This window comes from Herpailurus yagouaroundi, unplaced genomic scaffold, assembly GCF_014898765.1.
Source record: "Herpailurus yagouaroundi ecotype Mexico unplaced genomic scaffold, PumYag 195, whole genome shotgun sequence".
Lineage (NCBI taxonomy): Eukaryota > Metazoa > Chordata > Mammalia > Carnivora > Felidae > Herpailurus > Herpailurus yagouaroundi.
The window spans coordinates 14,067,650-14,086,239 of record NW_024412426.1 but is presented as its reverse complement, the minus strand read 5'-3'; the positions used below and the strand labels follow the sequence as shown (position 1 = coordinate 14,086,239).

The 18,590-nt window shown below is 37.9% G+C and overlaps 2 protein-coding genes across 3 annotated transcripts in view; one reads left to right on the top strand and one right to left on the bottom strand.

Annotated features, from left to right (window-relative positions):
• The window catches only part of AXDND1 (axonemal dynein light chain domain containing 1), an 84,667-nt gene that overhangs the window by 50,857 nt on the left and 15,220 nt on the right, over positions 1–18,590 (top strand). For both annotated transcript variants that reach the window (XM_040446638.1, XM_040446637.1), the window contains exons 15-21: positions 1,353–1,428; positions 3,559–3,793; positions 6,680–6,881; positions 7,695–7,788; positions 10,687–10,886; positions 11,761–11,857; positions 13,700–13,810. In XM_040446638.1, the coding sequence (XP_040302572.1) occupies positions 1,353–1,428; positions 3,559–3,793; positions 6,680–6,881; positions 7,695–7,788; positions 10,687–10,886; positions 11,761–11,857; positions 13,700–13,810 (1,015 nt within the window). The remainder of the gene's footprint in view (positions 1–1,352; positions 1,429–3,558; positions 3,794–6,679; positions 6,882–7,694; positions 7,789–10,686; positions 10,887–11,760; positions 11,858–13,699; positions 13,811–18,590) is intronic.
• On the bottom strand, positions 14,878–17,838 carry LOC121011662 (ubiquitin-like protein FUBI). The gene is made up of 2 exons (XM_040446285.1): positions 17,469–17,838; positions 14,878–14,890 (listed from the first exon to the last, which is right to left on the bottom strand). The coding sequence occupies exons 1-2, from the start codon at positions 17,780–17,782 to the stop codon at positions 14,878–14,880; spliced, it is 327 nt and encodes a 108-aa protein (XP_040302219.1). The 5' UTR covers positions 17,783–17,838.

Sequence of the window (18,590 nt, the reverse complement as noted above, 5' to 3'; positions counted from 1 at the left end):
CTCCCCTCCCCTCCCCTCCCCTCCCCTCTCCTCTCCTCTCCTCTCCCCTCTCCTCACCTCACTTCCCCTCCCCTCACTTCCTCTCTCCTCCCCTTCCCTCCCCTCCCCTCCCTCTCCTCTCGTTTCCTTTTCTCTCATGTCAACATATGTCATTATTATTGGCAAACCTGAATATCTAGATCCATCTGCATGTGCAGAGAAATAGAACCAGTGGGTGGCAGTTATAAGGAGATTGATTTTGATTGGTGTTATACTTTATAACAATTAGAGAAATCTGACAATGGCTGCCTATAAAGTAGTTAAGTCAAGGTGGGATGATGAAATCACAGCTAAAGTTAGTGGGAATCTGGACTTTGAATCTAGTCTTGACTCAATGATTTCTAAGGTTTTTTAAAACTTTAAGATGCTTGGTTTGAGGAAACACTTTTAGGAACCGGTTCCATTTCAGATTGAGGACAATGGTATCGGTTTTTCAGATCCTCTAAGGTTTTCCAGTTAGTAGATTTTTTGGAAGTTCTGGAAGCTGAAGCTGGTACATATCCAAGCTGGTGACTACTGCCATTTCCTGTTTTTGCTGTTTGTTGACTCTTAGCTGGTTAGGGGAGCACAGAGAGCAGGAGGGTTCACTTTTCCCTTTCTCTTCAAGAACTTCTTTATCAAGAGCTTTCGCCTTGTGAGACTTCAGAGATATTAAGAGAAACTCTTTCTTGCCAGAAGTTGGGACTCCTGGACTAAATGTTGAGTCTTAATTATTCATTAGGCTTCCTATTCATTACATACTGTTTTGACTGCTGTATTTAACAGGACTTATTCTTATGATGATCTAATTTTGGGTGTCAGAGACCCAGACACTGGCCTGTCAGTACTGTTATGGCCTCTGACCTTATAACTTGATTGCTCAGGTCTGATTGGAGCCTGAATTTATGTTTATACTTATATTTATATTTGCAAATTTAAAGATGAATGCCTGTAAGGAAAGGGGCTAACCCTGGAAGGCATGCTTGGAAATCATTCAGGAGAAACATAATGTTATTATGCAGTATACAGATTCATGATTTTCTTTCTTTTTTTTTTTTTTAAATGTTTTTATTTATTTTTGAGACAGAGAGAGACAGAGCATGAGCAGGGGAGGGGCAGAGAGAGAGGGAGACACAGAATCTGAAGCAGGCTCCAGGCTCTGAGCTGTCAGCACAGAGCCTGACGCAGGGCTCGAACTCACGGACTGTGAGATCATGACCTGAGCTGAAGTTGGACGCTCAACCGACTGAGCCACCCAGGCGCCCCAGATTCATGATTTTCTTTGTTGATATACTGTTCTGAGACCCTACTCTTATTCTTTTTCCTTCTTCCAGTGAAAAAGACATTTTATCTCCTGATAAAGAAAATATATTTGAATCAGTTATTCCAGATTTCAAGCGGTGGCAAAAGGTAAGACATTCTAATGAACTGTTTGGTAATCAAAGTGCTGTTTATAAATTGCCACTCTTCACCAATGAATGAGTCACATCTCATCCTTTAAGAATGCCATATGGCATTTTATGAAAGACAAAATAGCAAGACTCTAGGGACTTTTAAAAATACGCTTAAATATTTTATTTTCAGTTCTATTTTAGATTTGGGGGCCAAATAAAGTTAGGCTGCCAGAAAAAAAATGGGAAAAGATACTTGGGTGGCAGTGAGGGTCATTCTGATTCTCTCTTCTAATCATCAGATAGAAGTAACATTTGTGCCTCTCCCGTACCTGGCTTTTGTCTCAAGAACAACTTGGACCTTTAAAATTCAGAACATCTTTTTTAAAAATTGGGGTACGATATAGACATACCGTAAAATATACCAGTTTAGTGACTTTTAAGTGTGCACTTCAGTGGCATTAAGTGTACTTATTGTTTGTTGTGCACCTGTCACCACCGTCCATGTCCAGACTTGATTCATCTTCCTGAACTGAAACTTTACCCAATAAACACCAAGCCTCCTCTATTTCCTTCTCCCCTGGCCCCTGGCAACCACCATTGTGCTTTCCGTCTCTATATTTTTGACTACTCTGGGCACTGGAACTACAGTATCTGTCCCTTTGTGACTTATTTCCTTTAGCATAATGTCCTTAAGGTTCATCTGTCTGGTAGCATGTGTCAGAATTTCCTTCCTTTTATAGGCTGAGTAATACTCCACTGCATGTATATACTACAGTTTGTTTATTAATAACATACATACATACATACATACATACATTTATTTATTTATTTATTTATTTATTTATTTATTTATTTATTTATTTATTTTAGGTTTATTTATTTTGGCAGCAAGATAGAACATGAGCACGGGAGGGGCAGAGAGAGAAGGAGAGAGAGAATCCCAAGTAGGCTTCAAGCCATCAACACAGAGCCTGACACGGGGCTTGAACTCACAAACTGTGAGAATGTGACCTGAGCCCAAATTAAGAGTCAGTTGCCCAACCGACTGAACCACTGGGGCCCCAGTAACATCTTTTTAAAAGAGTTTGAGCTTTGAAAATAGATTTCATTAATCAAACTACTGTTATGTCCTAGCAGTCTGACAAAGGAAAATATATAAGATATTGAAATCCTCCAAAGTGAATGTGAGACTCATGGCCTGAAGAAGTCTCATCCAGATCCCAGGAAGCCGTTTTCTTGTCTTATGGAATGACTAGAGCAGAATATTCTCAAAATTGAGGATGTTTTTTGTCCTATTTATCATATAGCTAGTTTAGTGACTTTACTGTTTATCTGGCAATTTTGACATTGAATAGGTAAGATTGAAAAAAATCATGCTGCTTTATTTAGTAGGAATAATAATTCTCATTCATTAGGCACTTTGTCAGGCTGAAGGTACTTTCCATACATTACCACACGTACGCTTCATGTCAGACAAGGGATACAGGTTTTATAATCCCTGTGCCAGATGCGGAAGTGAAATTTAGAGATGTTAAGTAATTTACTCAAGTTGTCTATAAATGGTAACTGGCAGAGTCAGACCAGTCCAGGTCTCTCTAGCTCCCAAATCCTTGCCCTTAATTGCTCTGCTACATTGCTTCTTTGTACTAATTCCTCTTTTTGAAGCATGGGTGATTTGTTTGCAAATCTGTAGTCAGATCTGAGTCACAAATATGTAAATTGCATTTTTATAGGCTTTGGACTTGGGGTTAGACAAATAGAATGCAACAGATACATTCTAGCAACTTTCCCAGTCTAATGGGGATCACATAAACAGGTATATTATATCCTCACCAAAGCACATAGTAATTAAACATGCTCAGCTCCCTGGTCCTTCTTTGCCCATCATTCGTTTTTACTCAAATAGGACTTAATTATTTTCATTTTGGTAAGCTATGGGTTATCTTATGGGGTGTTATAATTAATTTAAATTCACTTAATTTTGAAAATGAAGCTATGTCATATGAAAAAATGGTATGAACAGATAGTAATAGGATATGTAACTCCAAAATAATTGGTAGATGCTGGGAATTAAAGATCTGGGTAGACTTTGATGAAATCATTAGGGAATAATAGTCTAATTTCCTTACCCTCTCTCATTCTCTAGATGCTGAATGAAGATAAAGAAAAGTTTACTGGAGATTGTCTGGTGTCAAAATATGATTCTCTCAAGATTATTAAACATTTACAGGAAAACTGGACAGATATTGGGTTTGGGATATTTGGTCGCCATAAAAGTATGGAGGGGGAGCTGCCACCAGAGCAACAGCACATGAAGGAAATTGTGAAAACCATTGGAGGACTCTACAAAGAATTTGAAATAAGAATAAATGGGGATAATGGTAAGAAAAAAACAATGATACAATGCTTGACATTATGACATTATAAAGCATTTTGATAGTAATTATTATTTGTATTACAATTACTATTTAAAAATCTAAATAATAGTGATTATATTTATAATACAACTAATATTTAAAATCAAAATAATACATACACATGGTTTTAAAAATTAAGCAAAAGAAAGCACTGAGCACTGCTTTATTGAGATGTAATTCATATGCAATGCAACTCCCTGTTTAAAGTATACAATTCAGTGATTTTTACTACATTCACAGATATGAGCCACCATTACCACAGTCAATTATAGAATATTTTTCTCAAAAGAAACCCTGTACCCTTTAGCTCTCGCTCTTTTGTCCTCCCATCCCTGATTTTCTGTCTCTGTGGATTTCTGTATTCTGGACTTTTGTGTGAATGGGATCATATAGTACGTGATGTTTTGTAACTGACTTCTTTCATTTAGCATAATGTTTTAAAGGTTTACCTATGTTTTAGCATGCGTCAGTACTCTGTTCATTTTTATAATGAATACATTCCATTGTATGTGTATATCACATTTTGTATATCATTTCTTTTTTATATATAGTTTCTTTTTTTAATGTTTATTTTTGAGAGAGAGAGAGAGAGAGAGCGTACACACAAGTGGGGGAGGAGCAGACAGAGGGGGACAGGGAATCTGAAGCAAGCTCTGCATTGATAGCAGAGATTCTGATGTGGGGCTTGAACTCACAAACCACAAGATCATGACCTGAGCTGAAGTTGGACACTTAACCAACTGAGCCACCCAGGTGCCCCTTGTGTATCATTTCATATATTGATGGACATTTGGGTTGTTTCTACTTTTTGGCTATTATGAATAATGCTGATAAAAAATTTTGTTTACACATTTCTGTGTGGAAATAGTTTTCATTTCTCTTAGGTATATATCTAGGAGTAAAGTTGTTGGTCAACTATTAACTCTATCTTTAAGTTTTTGAGAACTGTCACACTGTTTTCAAAGACGCTGGATCGTTTTATATGCCCATCCCCAGTATATGAAGGTTCTAGTTTCTCCACATCCTTGCCATTGTTATCTGACTTTTTGATTCTAGCCATACTAGTGAATGTGTAATAGTATCTCATTGTGGTTTTGGGTTATGTTTTTCTGATGATTACTGACGTTGGTATTTTTTAAGGCTTATTAACCATTTATGTTTCTTCTTTGGAGAACTGTCTATTCAGACAGATCCTTTGTCCATGTTTTAATTGGGTTATTTGTTTTTCTGTTATTGAGTTGTAAGAGTTCTTTATAGGTACAAAAGCTTTTTCAGATATATGAATTGTAAGTATTTTCTATGATTCTATGGGATGTTTTTTTCATTTTTTTGATGGTGTCCTTTGCAGTGCAAAAATTTTTAATTTTGATGAAGTTCAATTTATCTTTTTTTTCTTTTCTTTTTTGTTTGTGCTTCCAGGGCCATGTCTGTGAATCCTCTTCCAAATTTAAAGTCATGAAGTTTATCCTTATGTATTCTAAGAGTTTTACGATTTTTGCTCTTATGTTATGGTATTTGACCATTTCGAGTAATTTTTGTATATTGTGTCAGGTAAAAGTCTAACTTCATTCTCTTGCGTGTGAATATCTAATTATCCCACTACCATTTTTTAGAAAGGTATTTCCCACATTTAAAGGCCTTGACATCCTTGTCAAAAATTAGTTGATGGTAGTGGTTTATTTCTGGACTCCCAATTCTTTTCCATTGATGTATATGTCTGTCATTGTGTCAGTATCAAACTGTCTTAATTACTCTTGCTTTGTAGTAAGTTTTAAAATTGATAAGTGTGAGGAGTCCTACTTTATGTGTTTTATGATTGTTTTGGCCATTTTGAGTCACTTCCAATTCCATCTGAATTTTAGAAACAGCTTATTAATTTCTATAAGGAGAGGATATGCTTGGATTCTGATAGGGATTTTATTACATCTATGGATCCGTTTGGGCAGGTTTGACATTTTAACAATGTGAAATCTTCCAATCCATGAACATGGGATGTTTTTCCAATTATTTGGATCTTTAGTTTCTTTTAACAGTGTTTTCTACAATTCTGAAAATGTTTTGCACTTCCTCTTCTCCTCCCCCTCCCCCTCCTCCTCCTCCTCCTCCTCCTTCTTCTTCTTTCTTCTTTCTTCTTTTTTAGGAGTGGTCAAAAGAACAGATATTAACTTATTTATTTTATGTTTTTGTTTTGTTTTCAGGAATAGAATTTAGTGCTTTATCACTTACATATAACACCCAGTGCTCATCGCAACAAGTGTTTTCCTCAATGCCTCTCATCCCTTTAGCCCTTCCTCCCCCTCCACCCAACACCCCACTAGCAACCTTCAGTTTGTTCTCTGTATTTAAGAGTGTCTTATGGTTTGTCTCCCTCTCTGTTTTTTCTTTTTTATTAATGTTTATTTATTTTTGAGACAGAGAGAGACAGAGCATGAATGGGGGAGGGTCAGAGAGAGAGGGAGACACAGAATCTGAAACAGGCTCCAGGCTCTGAGCTGTCAGCATGGAGCCCAATGAGGGGCTCGAACTCACAGACTGTGAGATCATGACCTGAGCCGAAGTCGGACGCTCAACCGACTGAGCCACCCAGGCGCCCCTCCCTCTCTGTTTTTTATATTATTTTTGCTTACCTTCCCTTATGTTCATCTGTTTTGTATCTTAAATTCCATATATGAGTGAAATAATAAAAGATTTATCTTTTTCTGAGTGGCTTATTTCACTTAGCCTAATACATTCTAGTTCCATCTGTTATATTACAATATAATTTATTATTTATTGGCATTTTATAATTTAGTATTAAAATGGCAGACTTATGACTACTTTTAAAAGTTATTACTTTTCTCACTTTTCTAGGTATCTCTAAAATTCTTTCAAGTTTGATTAGTTCTCTTGAATTCTGTTCTTTCAAGATGGAAAGTGTCCTGGAGTTTCCTGAAATGCATCTTAAAGAATACAAGGAACTTAATGAAAAAATTAATGAAATAATACCTCAGTTGGATGCCTCATTAAACATTGTTGGTACCATCCCTCCGTATATAGACACGGATTCTGGCTCGTAAGTTCCCATAGCTTTCTTCTGGACAGAAGGGAATCCCCACTTCTCCACTGCATTTTCCCAGTACCTAGCCTCAGCGACAGGCAAGGGGTGGGGGTGGGGGTCCGAGGAGAAACCTTGGATGTCCTTTTCCTTCCAGGAAAAAAGCCCTCAACTGGGAACTGGAAGATGAGGGAGCTCTGTGTCCATAACTCCAGCAGTCTGGAGTGGAGTGTCTGCCTCACTGAGCACCGAGGGGAAAGAGAGAGAAGAGTCTTGTTCCAAATACCGTAGACTCTCCTTGCCTTTCTTATTGAATTTTCACAGATTGTCTTGACCACATGTTTCTGCGGTTGCTGTTTGTCCCAGAGGCTTTCAGTCGTTTGGTTTTGTTGTGTTTTTCTAACAGTTCTCACCTAGATTCACTAAAGAGTGGATCAGCTTTGCTCCTCACACTGTCATGTTGGAAACTGATCTCTTGAGAATTTTAAAATTCATTTTTCTCACTTTGTGATCTCACTGCCTAGAAGTGAATGTAAAGGGTAGGAGTGTGAGTTTCTACAGTAGAGAGTTAGCACTGAAGGTAAGATCTACATTGTCCCAAGAGCATCATGCCAGTTGCTACCTGCATGGGGTTAGGAAGGCGATGACAATGAATAAGCCATTATACCAGGTGATTTAAGGTTTTGATTCACCTTTCCTGAATTCTCAAACAATTGGCAACACCTGAGTTTACTAGGTCCGGTGAAATAAAACCCTTTCTTTTAGCTGATAGTTTAACTTTTATACTCTATGTGAGTCACTTATCTTTATTTTGTTTGACTTTTCCTTAAGGGTGCTTCAAGCACAAATATTTAACATGATTCAACAATGGCTTTTGAAGTTAGGCAATGAGATTAACAATGGTAACATTGAACTTCAGCACCAGGTATGTACTTGTAGGGGTTTGTGAAATTATATTTTGCCTTGGCTGGGAGTTTTCTTAAAAGAAAAACTAGGTCATAACTATCCAATTGGAGCAGGAGGTTGGGAGGGCAAAATGGGAACTTATGTGATGTAATTACTCAAATGATTTGTATGGATATTTATTTTTAAATTTTATTTTACTTTATTTTTCTTCTTGAGAGAGTGTGCAGGGGAGAGAGAGAGACAGAAACAGAGAAAGAGATAGAGACAGAGAATCTTAAGCAGGTTTCATGCTGAGTGTGGATCCCACAACCGTGGGATCATGACCTAAGCTGAAGTCAAGAGTCCCAACGCTTAACCAACTGAGCCACCCAGGCGCCCCTGATTCTAATTTTAAATTCAGCTATGAACCTAAATTCAGCATGCCCTAGATTCTACCATTTAATCTGTACAATACAACTTTGAAATGAAGTTAATAATGTTTCTGTTTGTTTATTAGGGATAGTTCAAGGATCAATTAATATTTTATGTAAGCAAAAATTAGTTATTTGAATGAGGGTATAAATCCAGGCCATTGATATAGGAAAGAACAGTTAGGAATTTATTTACTTTGAGAAGCAGCAGGGGTATAGCTTGTGAATGTGGGGGGAAATATCTTTAACTTGTGAAATCACAAGTCAGGAAGAGTTGCCCTTTTCCTGATGTGTTAATTAAGTTATAAAAACATGTTCATCAACATTCCTTTAGGTCATTAACAACCTTTCCTTCCGAGGTGGGAAGCTTGGGTTTTAGTACCAGCTAGGCTCCCAAGTTTGATTTTTATTTGTCCATTTAACAACATTTATTAAGTACTTAATTCTCTGTCAAGTACTATGTGTGGTTTTGAGGGATAAAATGATGGCCCATGTCTTAAAGAGACGCATAGGCTAATTGAGGTGACAGATGTGCAAACAGTTCTAATAGACATGTGTACAGAACAGTATAGAAACGTGGGGAAAGGATCAAGTTAAAGCCAGTGGAAGTTAAAAAGACTTCTCAGAGTAGGTCATGTGTAAGCCTGGAAGAATACTTAGGGACTCATCAAACAGAGAATGGGGATAGGGCATTTGAAGGGTATGGCATGTTTGACATTTGCATTTCATGATGTTTTCTACATTTTATGTCTGGGACCGAGCCTCAGCAAACACCATAATGCAGAACTTCCAAAACTTGACTGGTTCCCACTGCTGCCTGTGCCTCAGTGTTCTCGCACTCCTAAACCAAAAGAAACCCCTCACAGTTCAGTTTATTAAGTAGATAGTTTCGAACAACTTACTAAATATTTGTGTCCTAATAACTTAGTAACTGTTTGGAAAAGCAATACGTGTGAAAATAGTTAAACAAGGAAGCCATTATACTGGGGTAGCTCTGGTCCCTTTGGTAGCCTCTATAAACAAACCAAAGCCAGAGTCAGTACACTTGAATCTAAGAAAACAAAACTCAAGGACTGATCATAAACAGGCAACTAGATTTTCTTGAATATGAAAAAATGGAACTCAGGAACATCTGTCACAAGAGCCAAATAACTAAATTTCCCAAATAAGGCAACATTTGAGTTACAGTCAATTAAATAATTGCATTGCTTTGCTTCAGTGTCTTCTCTATAAAAATCTTTTTCCTGGCCCCTGCCTGCAGAATGCCCCTGACCATTTTTTGGTTTTGACACGGCCTGATTCCAATTGCTTGCTCAAATAAGCTTTGCAAAATTTAATGTCTTAGTTTAACTTTTTAGATATACATATGTTGAAAGAAAAAGAAACCCTTTTATTCTCATTTAATCAACATTATTTACTAATACAATGTATGCACTTAACTACTGGACAACTTCTCTAACCTTGAAACCTGATGGGACGGTGCCACCCTCATTTCTTGTTGAACCTCGATTTTCCCAAAGTACTTTTTTTTTTTTTAACCACACAACCACCAATAAAACCAGCTTTGCCAAGGAAAGATGTCATCAAAAGTGATAGAGTGCATCCAGTGTTGAAACTGTGAACTATGTCAAGTTCATGCTGTGCTGATAGGTGTCACACATCACTGTTATTTCCCTCAAGAATTTAAAACCCCATGACATCCTTGAGAATTTACTTCAGAGCTCTGCAATGTCTTAGTGCACAATTGGGGAACTGCAGCTTTAATGGGTTAATACCCTTGACCAAACTAAAGAGGAAGAGGGTAGTTTAATGTAGTATAATGAGCGAAAGAAAACAAGGTTATTCTAGCTGAGTAGTGATGATTTGATTTCATTAAGAATGGTAGTGTTCATATGTGGATCTTGAGAAACTTAACAGACCACCATGGGGGAAGGAAGGGGAAAAAAATAGTTACAAACACAGAGAGAGGGAGGCAAACCGTAAGAGACTCTTAAATACAGAGAACAAACTGAGGGTGGATGGGGGAGTCGGGGAGAATGGGTGATGGGCATTGAGGAAGGCAGTTGTTGGGATGAGCACTGGGTGTTGTATGTAAGTGGTGAACCATGGGAATCTACCCCCAAAACCAAGAGCACACTTTACATACTGTATGTTAGCCAATTTGACAATAAATTATGTTAAAAAAAAAAAAAAAGAATGATAGTGTTGTTGGAGCACCTGGGTGACTCAGTCATTTGAACTTCCGGGAAACTCTTGGTTTCCCCTCAGGTCATGATCTCAAGGTCATGAGATCGAGCGCCCTGTTTTGGTCTCTGTGCTGGGTGTGGAGGCTATTTCGGATTCTCTCTCTGTTCCTCTCCCTCTGTCCCTACCCCCCTCAAAAAAAAAAAATGGTAGTGTTGTTGCAAGTTAGACACAGGTATGCTTCCTATTTTTAAATTTGGTATGGTTTTTACTGTTTGATTTATTTAAAATAAGTCATTTATGTTATAATCATGTTTTAACAGATGGATGAGTTGCATATATCTATGATCCAGTGGATGGTAAGCTTGCTGATTTTAATGGTGCCTGACTTTACTGACCAAGACACTCTCCCAAAGTTGGAAAAGGAAAGTGCTGAGAAACATGATGTAAGAGTTGCAAAGTTAGAGCTGGACGCAATCGCACTGGCCAGAAAGTTGTCGCAATACTCCAGCTATTTGAACAGGTGAAACTATCTGATTATTTTATTATTGTCCTTTTGAAGATTAAATGTGACATAAAGCAGAGGTGATAAGGGCAGTGAGGTAGCAGCAATCAGGGATTGTTTTCAAACCTTGAAAGAAATAGTAGTTCAGTTTTTAAACCAGCTTCAACACTGCCCGGTTGAAATATGTGATTTTAGTGTTTTCCCATTGGCTTTAGAATTCTTTTGAACACAGTGTTACCATAGGCAAGTTGGGAAGTGTATACTTATACGGGAGAATTAGTAAAAAGAAAACCAAATCAAACCAAAAAGGCCCGCTTGTTTGCATTAATAAGATACATCTTGCATGTTTGCACACACTGCGGGGGTGGGGGGGGGATTTTTGAAGAAGCTTGTAATTCCCTATGTACTCCCATGCAAAACTGAACGTACACTTATATTCACTAAATCTATTTAGTTTCACCAAACACCAACTGAAACGTCTCTTAAAAAAAGAAAACCCAAATGAAAAAACCCCTATATCTGAAAAGCTAGAAGATTCTTATCAAATACAGATAAATTCTGAAAAATTGTAATTTTTTAACTAGGAAGCATATGTTAGTACAATTGCTTCCAATTCAGGAAGTAGCTTTTATTTTCATTCAATGTTACCCATGGTCAAGAGTGAGAAGAATGAAGAGGAGGAACAGGACAAGGGTGAGAAACTTGAGACAGATTATTTTCCTTCGTGAGTCAATAGTTTAATTATTATGGTAAACTTCCATGGTATCTGAATTTAAAACACTTAGAAGAGGAACCAATAATAAATAGGTCATGCTGTGTGTGTGTGTGTGTGTGTGTGTGTGTGTGTGTGTGTGTATGTGTGCTTTTATTTATTTTATTTTATTTTTTCCAGTTGTTGCAAAGGGATGGTAACAGTTATGGCTCTGAATAAAGCAGGTCACTTAGAAAAAAATCCTACTAAGGATCTTTATGAACTGAATGAGATGAAGGTAACACTATCTTCCCCTTTTGTTTTGTTTGTTTGTTTTAGCAGACTTCTTAGGTTGACTTGTATTACAACAAACTACACGTATTTAAGGTGTACAGTCTGGTAATTTCTAAATTATGGATACACCCATAAAATGATTATTATTTTAAAAAAAGGAAAATATCTAACACATTCAAAGTTTCCGTATACCCCTTTGTAATCTCTCCTTCCAGTGTCATCCTGCCCCCATGCAAGGTCTGATCCATTTTCTAACACCAAAGATTATTTTTATTGTCTAGAATATATAAATAGACTCATTCAGAATGTGTACTTTTTTGATCTGACTTCGTTACTTGGCATAATTATTTTGAGAATCACACATATTGTTGCTCTTATTAAAATTGCATGCTTTTTAGTGCTGAGTAGTATTTCATTATATGGATATACACAATTTATCCATTCTCTGTTGATGGGCATTTGAATGCCAATTTGGGTTATTACAAAGCTTTAATGCATATTCATGTATATATGCATCTCTTTCATTTCTCTTGAGCAGATATCTAGGAATGGAATGTCTAAGTCACATGGTATGTATGTGTTGAACGTTTTAAGAACTGTCAAATTATCCTCCAATGTGGTTAAACCATTTTACACTCCCGCCAGCAGTATATGAATGTTCCCCCTGGCCACTTCCTCACCAATACTCACCGTGGTCTGTCATCCATAGTGGATATTGTTCTAGACATTCTGTTGTGTTCTCTTGATCTGTTTGTTGACATTGTCACCATTATCAAGCGGTCTTGATTACTATGGTCATAGAAGAAGTTTTGAAATCCAGTAGTGTGTATCCTTCAAATTTGTTCTTCTTTTTCAAGATTGATCAAGCCGCCTGGATTAAAATCCAAGTGCTTTGCTTAACTATATATATGACCTTGAGCAAGATGATCAATTGCTCTGTCCTTCAGTTTCTACATCAAAAAAATGAGAAGAATAATGGTACATATTTCTGTTCTCCTCACAAGAAAAAAATTTGTAACTATGTATGGTGACAGATATTAACTAGGCTTATTGTGGTGATCATGTTGCAATATACGCAAATATTGACTCATCAGGTTGTTCACCTGAAACGAATATAATGTTATTTTTTGTGTGTGCATTTGTTTTGGGGTTAATCCATTTTTTAAAATTTTAATTTTTTAAATTAATTACGTTTTTAATTAAATTGCAGTTAACATTACAGTATTATATTAGTTTCAAGTATACAATATAGTGATTCAACAATTCCCTGCATCACAAGTGCCCTCCTTAATCCTCATCGCTTATTTCACCCATCCCCCCACCCACTTCCACTCTGGTAACCATCAGTTTGTTCCCAGTGTAATGTTATTTCAATTATACCTCATAAAAAATAGTAGCACATATTACATACTGAATGAATTAATATTGCACATGCTTAGAACAGAGTCTGGCCTATAATTAAAGCCAATTAAATGTGGGCTATTTCTATTGTTATTGCTATGCAATCACAGTTGACCTGGTCAGCTGCGAAACATTTGTTGGGACAGACCATTTGCCTGTAGTAAATGCAGCAGCCTTTCTGCATCTGGTTTTATGGCACAGCACAGCTCCTTGCCCCATTACAACCCAGATCCCAAAATCCTGTTGATAAGAGATGGTATGATTTCAGGTCTGTGTTCATAGAGACTCATTTCTGCACAAATCTTTGAACTGAAGTGATAAAAAGTTAATTGAAATGAGTTGTATTTAGAGTTGTACTTAACAGCTCCTCGATAGAAGGAGTGAATAAATGAGTTGTTACAGTCTGATTTTTTCTGCTTAGTAATTATCTTTGATCTCTTCTCAGAGAGAATGTCATGAGTGGATCACCACATGTTCTCACCTCCTTTCTGGGCTTAAAGGCAGAATAATAAAGTTACTGACACCGGAAGAAAAGGAGTACCTGTTTGGAGAAGAGGTATTTGCCATGTGTTGGCATTGATCATTATTCAGCCTCGTCCTGTATTGCAATAGATAAGGTTTCAGTGACTTTTTCCTATCAGTGTTCTGAGTCCTCACTTATTTACCAGAAGAGAATTTGGTCCCTGACCAAGAGCATTAGTAGTTCTTCTCCCTTCTAAGGGAGAAAATCATCCACCTAAGTATCTCTCCTCACTTTCTTAGTGGATGATTTTGCTTTATCCTTCATAAAAGGAAGGATGGCTTTCAGAGGGGAGCTGCCTGTCACATCCTGAGGCAGGTCCTCAGACTGGTCTGCTTTTGCGTGCACACTTCCTCATCCCCTTCAGGCTCTGTCTTCCATTTAAGGTTATTTCTTCTCTTGAGCACCTAACCCAGCCCATTGACCTCTCTCTTTTGTGTCTTAAAAATTTTTTTTAAGTTTATTTATTTTTTTATTTTATTTTATTTTATTTTTTAGACAGTTTTTTCAAAAATTTTTAATGTTTTTTTAATTTATTTTTGAGACAGAGAGAGACAGAGCATGAACAGAGGAGGGTGAGAGAGAGAGAGGGAGACACAGAATCTGAAACAGGTTCCAGGCTCTGAGCTGTCAGCACAGAGCCCGATGCGGGGCTCAAACTCACAGAGTGAGAGATCATGACCTGAGCCAAAGTTGGACGCTTAACTGACTGAGCCACCCAGGCGCCCCTAAGTTTATTTATTTTTGAGAGAGAGAGAGAGAGAGAGAGAGCATGTAGGCAAGTGCTGGAGGGGCAGCGAGAGGGGAGTACAGAGGATCTGAAGCAGACTCTGTGCTGACAGTGGAGAGCCCAGTGCGGGGCTCCAACTCACGAACTTTGAGATCATAACCTGAGCCGAAGTCAGACACTCAACGGATGGAGCCACCCAGGCGCCCTGTGGGACTTGCGTTTTATATTGAAACACCAAAGAAACACCACCTTTCTAAATTATACACCTTTTACAAATGCTTATTTTTCTTTGCTGCCCAGATCTTGGCCAGAATTATTTTGAATTAGCCACTGAATGATTTCAGAAAATTAAGTAACACAGACGTGATCTTGGCTACGCAACAGATCTATGAAAAAATTAAATTCAAGAGCTCTGCACAATCATAGGGAACAGAAAGGATTTTAAAGGTGATTGAATTCAGCCTAACATCAGATGTGTGAAACTTTGCATTACCACCCATCCTTGATCTATGCCTATGTTTGAGCATCTGCAGCGGCAGAGACCTACTTTCAGAATTAGCCATTTGTTTTGGTGAGCACTCACTAGTAGAATGTTATTCTTTCTATTGAACTAGATGAAATACATTTCCTTGTAACTTTTTCTGCTCACTGGCCCTGTTCAGCCTTTTGGGTTGATGTGAACAAGGTGGATTTCTCTTCCACATTGTACTGGTTCTAATATTCCATGTTGTAGTGTTTTCTAACATTTGAAAAGAGCGATATTCAACCTAAGTCTGTTTCTGGAATTTATTTTCTATTTATCTGTTCATGGGTCATCACCACAATATTTTAATTTTTGAGGCGTTATGGTGCATTTTCATATCTGGTAGGGTCAGCTCTCCTCACCGATCTTTTTCATGGGCTTCAGGGTTTCACCATTTTTGCTTACTTATTCTTCCATAGAACTCTATCATCTACCTCTAGAAAAAATAGGAATTTTGAAAACTGGGATCATTCTAAATTTATATATTAAACTTAGAGCAGAGATACTTATGTTGTTGGGTTGTCGTATCCAAAAATGGGGGATACAGGATGTCTACTTTTAATGCTTTTTAATGATGTTTTATGGTTTACTCATTTTGTGCATTTCTTGTGAGGTTTATGTCTGACTATTTTATTTTACTGCTATTTTATTTTATTTTTTTTTATTTTTATTTATTTTTTTTTTTAAACAGACTCTTTTTTTTTTTAATTTTTTTTTCAATGTTTTTTTATTTTATTTTTGGGACAGAGAGAGACAGAGCATGAACGGGGGAGGGGCAGAGAGAGAGGGAGACACAGAATCGGAAACAGGCTCCAGGCTCCGAGCCATCAGCCCAGAGCCCGACGCGGGGCTCGAACTCACGGACCGCGAGATCGTGACCTGGCTGAAGTCGGACGCTTAACCGACTGCGCCACCCAGGCGCCCCTTACTGCTATTTTAAATGGGATCTTCTTTTCCATTGTATCTTATAATTGAGAACTGTGTGTATGTTACTGATATATGTATTTTAATTTTATATTCTGTGACTTTATTGAATTATCTTATTGTTTTCAGTAGTTTTCAATAGATTCTTTTGGGTTCTCCAGATACTTAATCAAATCATCTACAAATAGAGATAATTTGACCTCTTTCTTTCAATTATTATGGCTCTAATCGCTTTTTCTTGTCTTATTTCAATGGGTAATTCTTCCAATTAGGTGTTAAATAGTGGTAGCAATAGTAAGCATCCTCTTCTTTTTAAAAAAATTAAAAAAAAATTTTTTTTTTTTTGGATAGAGAGAGTACAAGCAGGGAAGGGGCAGAAAGAAAGAGGGAGGCATGGAATCTGAAGCAGGCTCCAGGCTCTGAGTTGTCAGCACAGAGCCCAACACGGGGCTTGAACTCACGGACCACAAGACCATGATCTGAGCCGAATCGGATACCCAGCTGACTGTGCCACCCAGGCGCCCCTTTAATTTCTTTATTGTTCCTTCATACATCCCAGATCTTCTGCCTGAGATAATTTTCTTTCTGCCTTGACCTTTACATTTTTCTTTAGTGAGGATTTACTGGAGGCAAACTTAATTTTTGTTTGTCTAAAAATGTCTTTATTTCACTCACATTCTTAAAATTTTTTTTGGTGGGCATACAATTCTAGGATGGTATTATTTTCTCTTAGCCCATTGATGACACTGTTTCTACCGTTTTCTGGATTTTATTGTTACCAAAGTGACAGTTGAGAATTCAGCTGTCAGTTTCTTTGAAGTTAACCCTCTCTTCTCTCTGGCTGCTTTGAAGATCTTTTTATCTTTGGCATTTTGCAGTTTCACTCTGATACGTTGTGAATGTGGAGTTCCTTTTCTTTTTAAATTTTGCTGTTAATTCTCTTGGTTTCCTGAATCTTTGAGTTGGTATCTTGAATTAGATGTGGAAAATTCTGTTTTTGTCTCTTCAAATATTGTCTCTACTATATTTGCTCTCTCCTTTCTTTCTGGCTGAATGGATATGTATTAGAACCTATGCACATGTCTTTGAACCTTATTTCGTATTTTCTATCTCTCTGTGTCTGCACTACATCTTGAATAATTTCATCTGGTTTACCTTCCTGTTCACTAATCTTCTATTAAACCTTTGTGTTCAGTTTTTATTTTATTTTATTTTCTATTTTTTTGACTGGACTAAGTGGCTTTATTGGGGAAAGCCAGGATTACGTCAGATGTAAGACTTGGCATTGGGGCCCTTCTTCTTTCCAAAGGTGGGCACAACGTTGACAAAGTGCCAGTTGTATAGTATCCACCACTTGGCTTGGCCTGTCTTCTTCTCCTTCTCCTTCTCCTTCTCCTTCTCCTTCTCCTTCTCCTTCTCCTTCTCCTCCTCCTCCTTCTCCTCCTCCTCCTCCTTCTCCTCCTCCTCCTCCTCCTCCTCCTCCTCCTCCTCCTCCTCCTTCTCCTTCGTTTGGCCACCTTAGGAGTCTCCTTCTTCTTCTCCTTCGTTTGGCCACCTTAGGAGTCTGCCCTCTTACTTTCCCAGCACAGGTCAGGGAACCATGGACTTTACCTTCAAGCCTGCGGCAAGCTACTTCCAGGGTGGTCAGAGCCTCTTCTCCACACTGACCGAGGGTAGCCTCATCCTCTAGGGGCGTGCCTGCCAGGAGCACGACTTGATCTTCTGGAGTGACGCCTTCCAGAGAGGCTACATGAACCTTGATCTGGGCGACCGTCTCCTGACAGATCACCTCGAGGGTGTGTAGCTCCTGGGCGTGGACAAAAAGCTGCATGTCGGCCACTGGACAACGGCCACCGCAGCCGCGACCATGAAGATGGAGTCGAGAAAGAGCTCTGTTCAGTTTTTAAATTTAATTGTTAAAGTTCTATTTGGTTCTTTTTCGAGTCTGATCATTTTTGTAATCTTTGTCTCTTTATTCATATTTTCAATCTTTTATTTCTTTAGACAGGTTAATATAACTTTGTAGTCTATTTGATAATTCTAATATATGATATACCTGTATAAGAATGTTAATTACAAACTGGACAGCAACATGCAAAAGAATGAAATTGGACCACTTTCTTGCACCATACACAAAAATAAATTCACAATGGATTAAAGACCTAAGGTGAGACCTGAAACCATAAAACTCCTAGCAGAGAGCACATAAGATAATTTCTCCAGCATCGGCCATAGCAACGTTTTCCTGGATACATCTCCTAAGGCAAGGGAAACAAAAACAAAAATAAACTATTGGAACTACTTCAAAATAAAAAGCTTCTGTGCAGCAGGGCCCCTGGGTGCCGTAGTCGGTTGAGCGTCCAACTCTTCATTTTGGCTCAGGTCATGAATCCTGGGGTTGTGGAACTGAGTCCTGCATTCGGCTTCACAGTGAGCCTGGAGCCTGCTGAGGATTCTCTCCATCTCCTGCTCTGCCCCTTCCACTGCTCACCTGCTCTCTCTCTATAAAAAAAGAAGAAAAAAGGGAATAATTAACAAAACTAAAAGAGACATACCGAGTGGGCAAAGATATTTGCAAATGTCAGCTCTGATAAAGGGTTAGTATCTGAAATATATAAAGAACCTCTATGACTCAATAC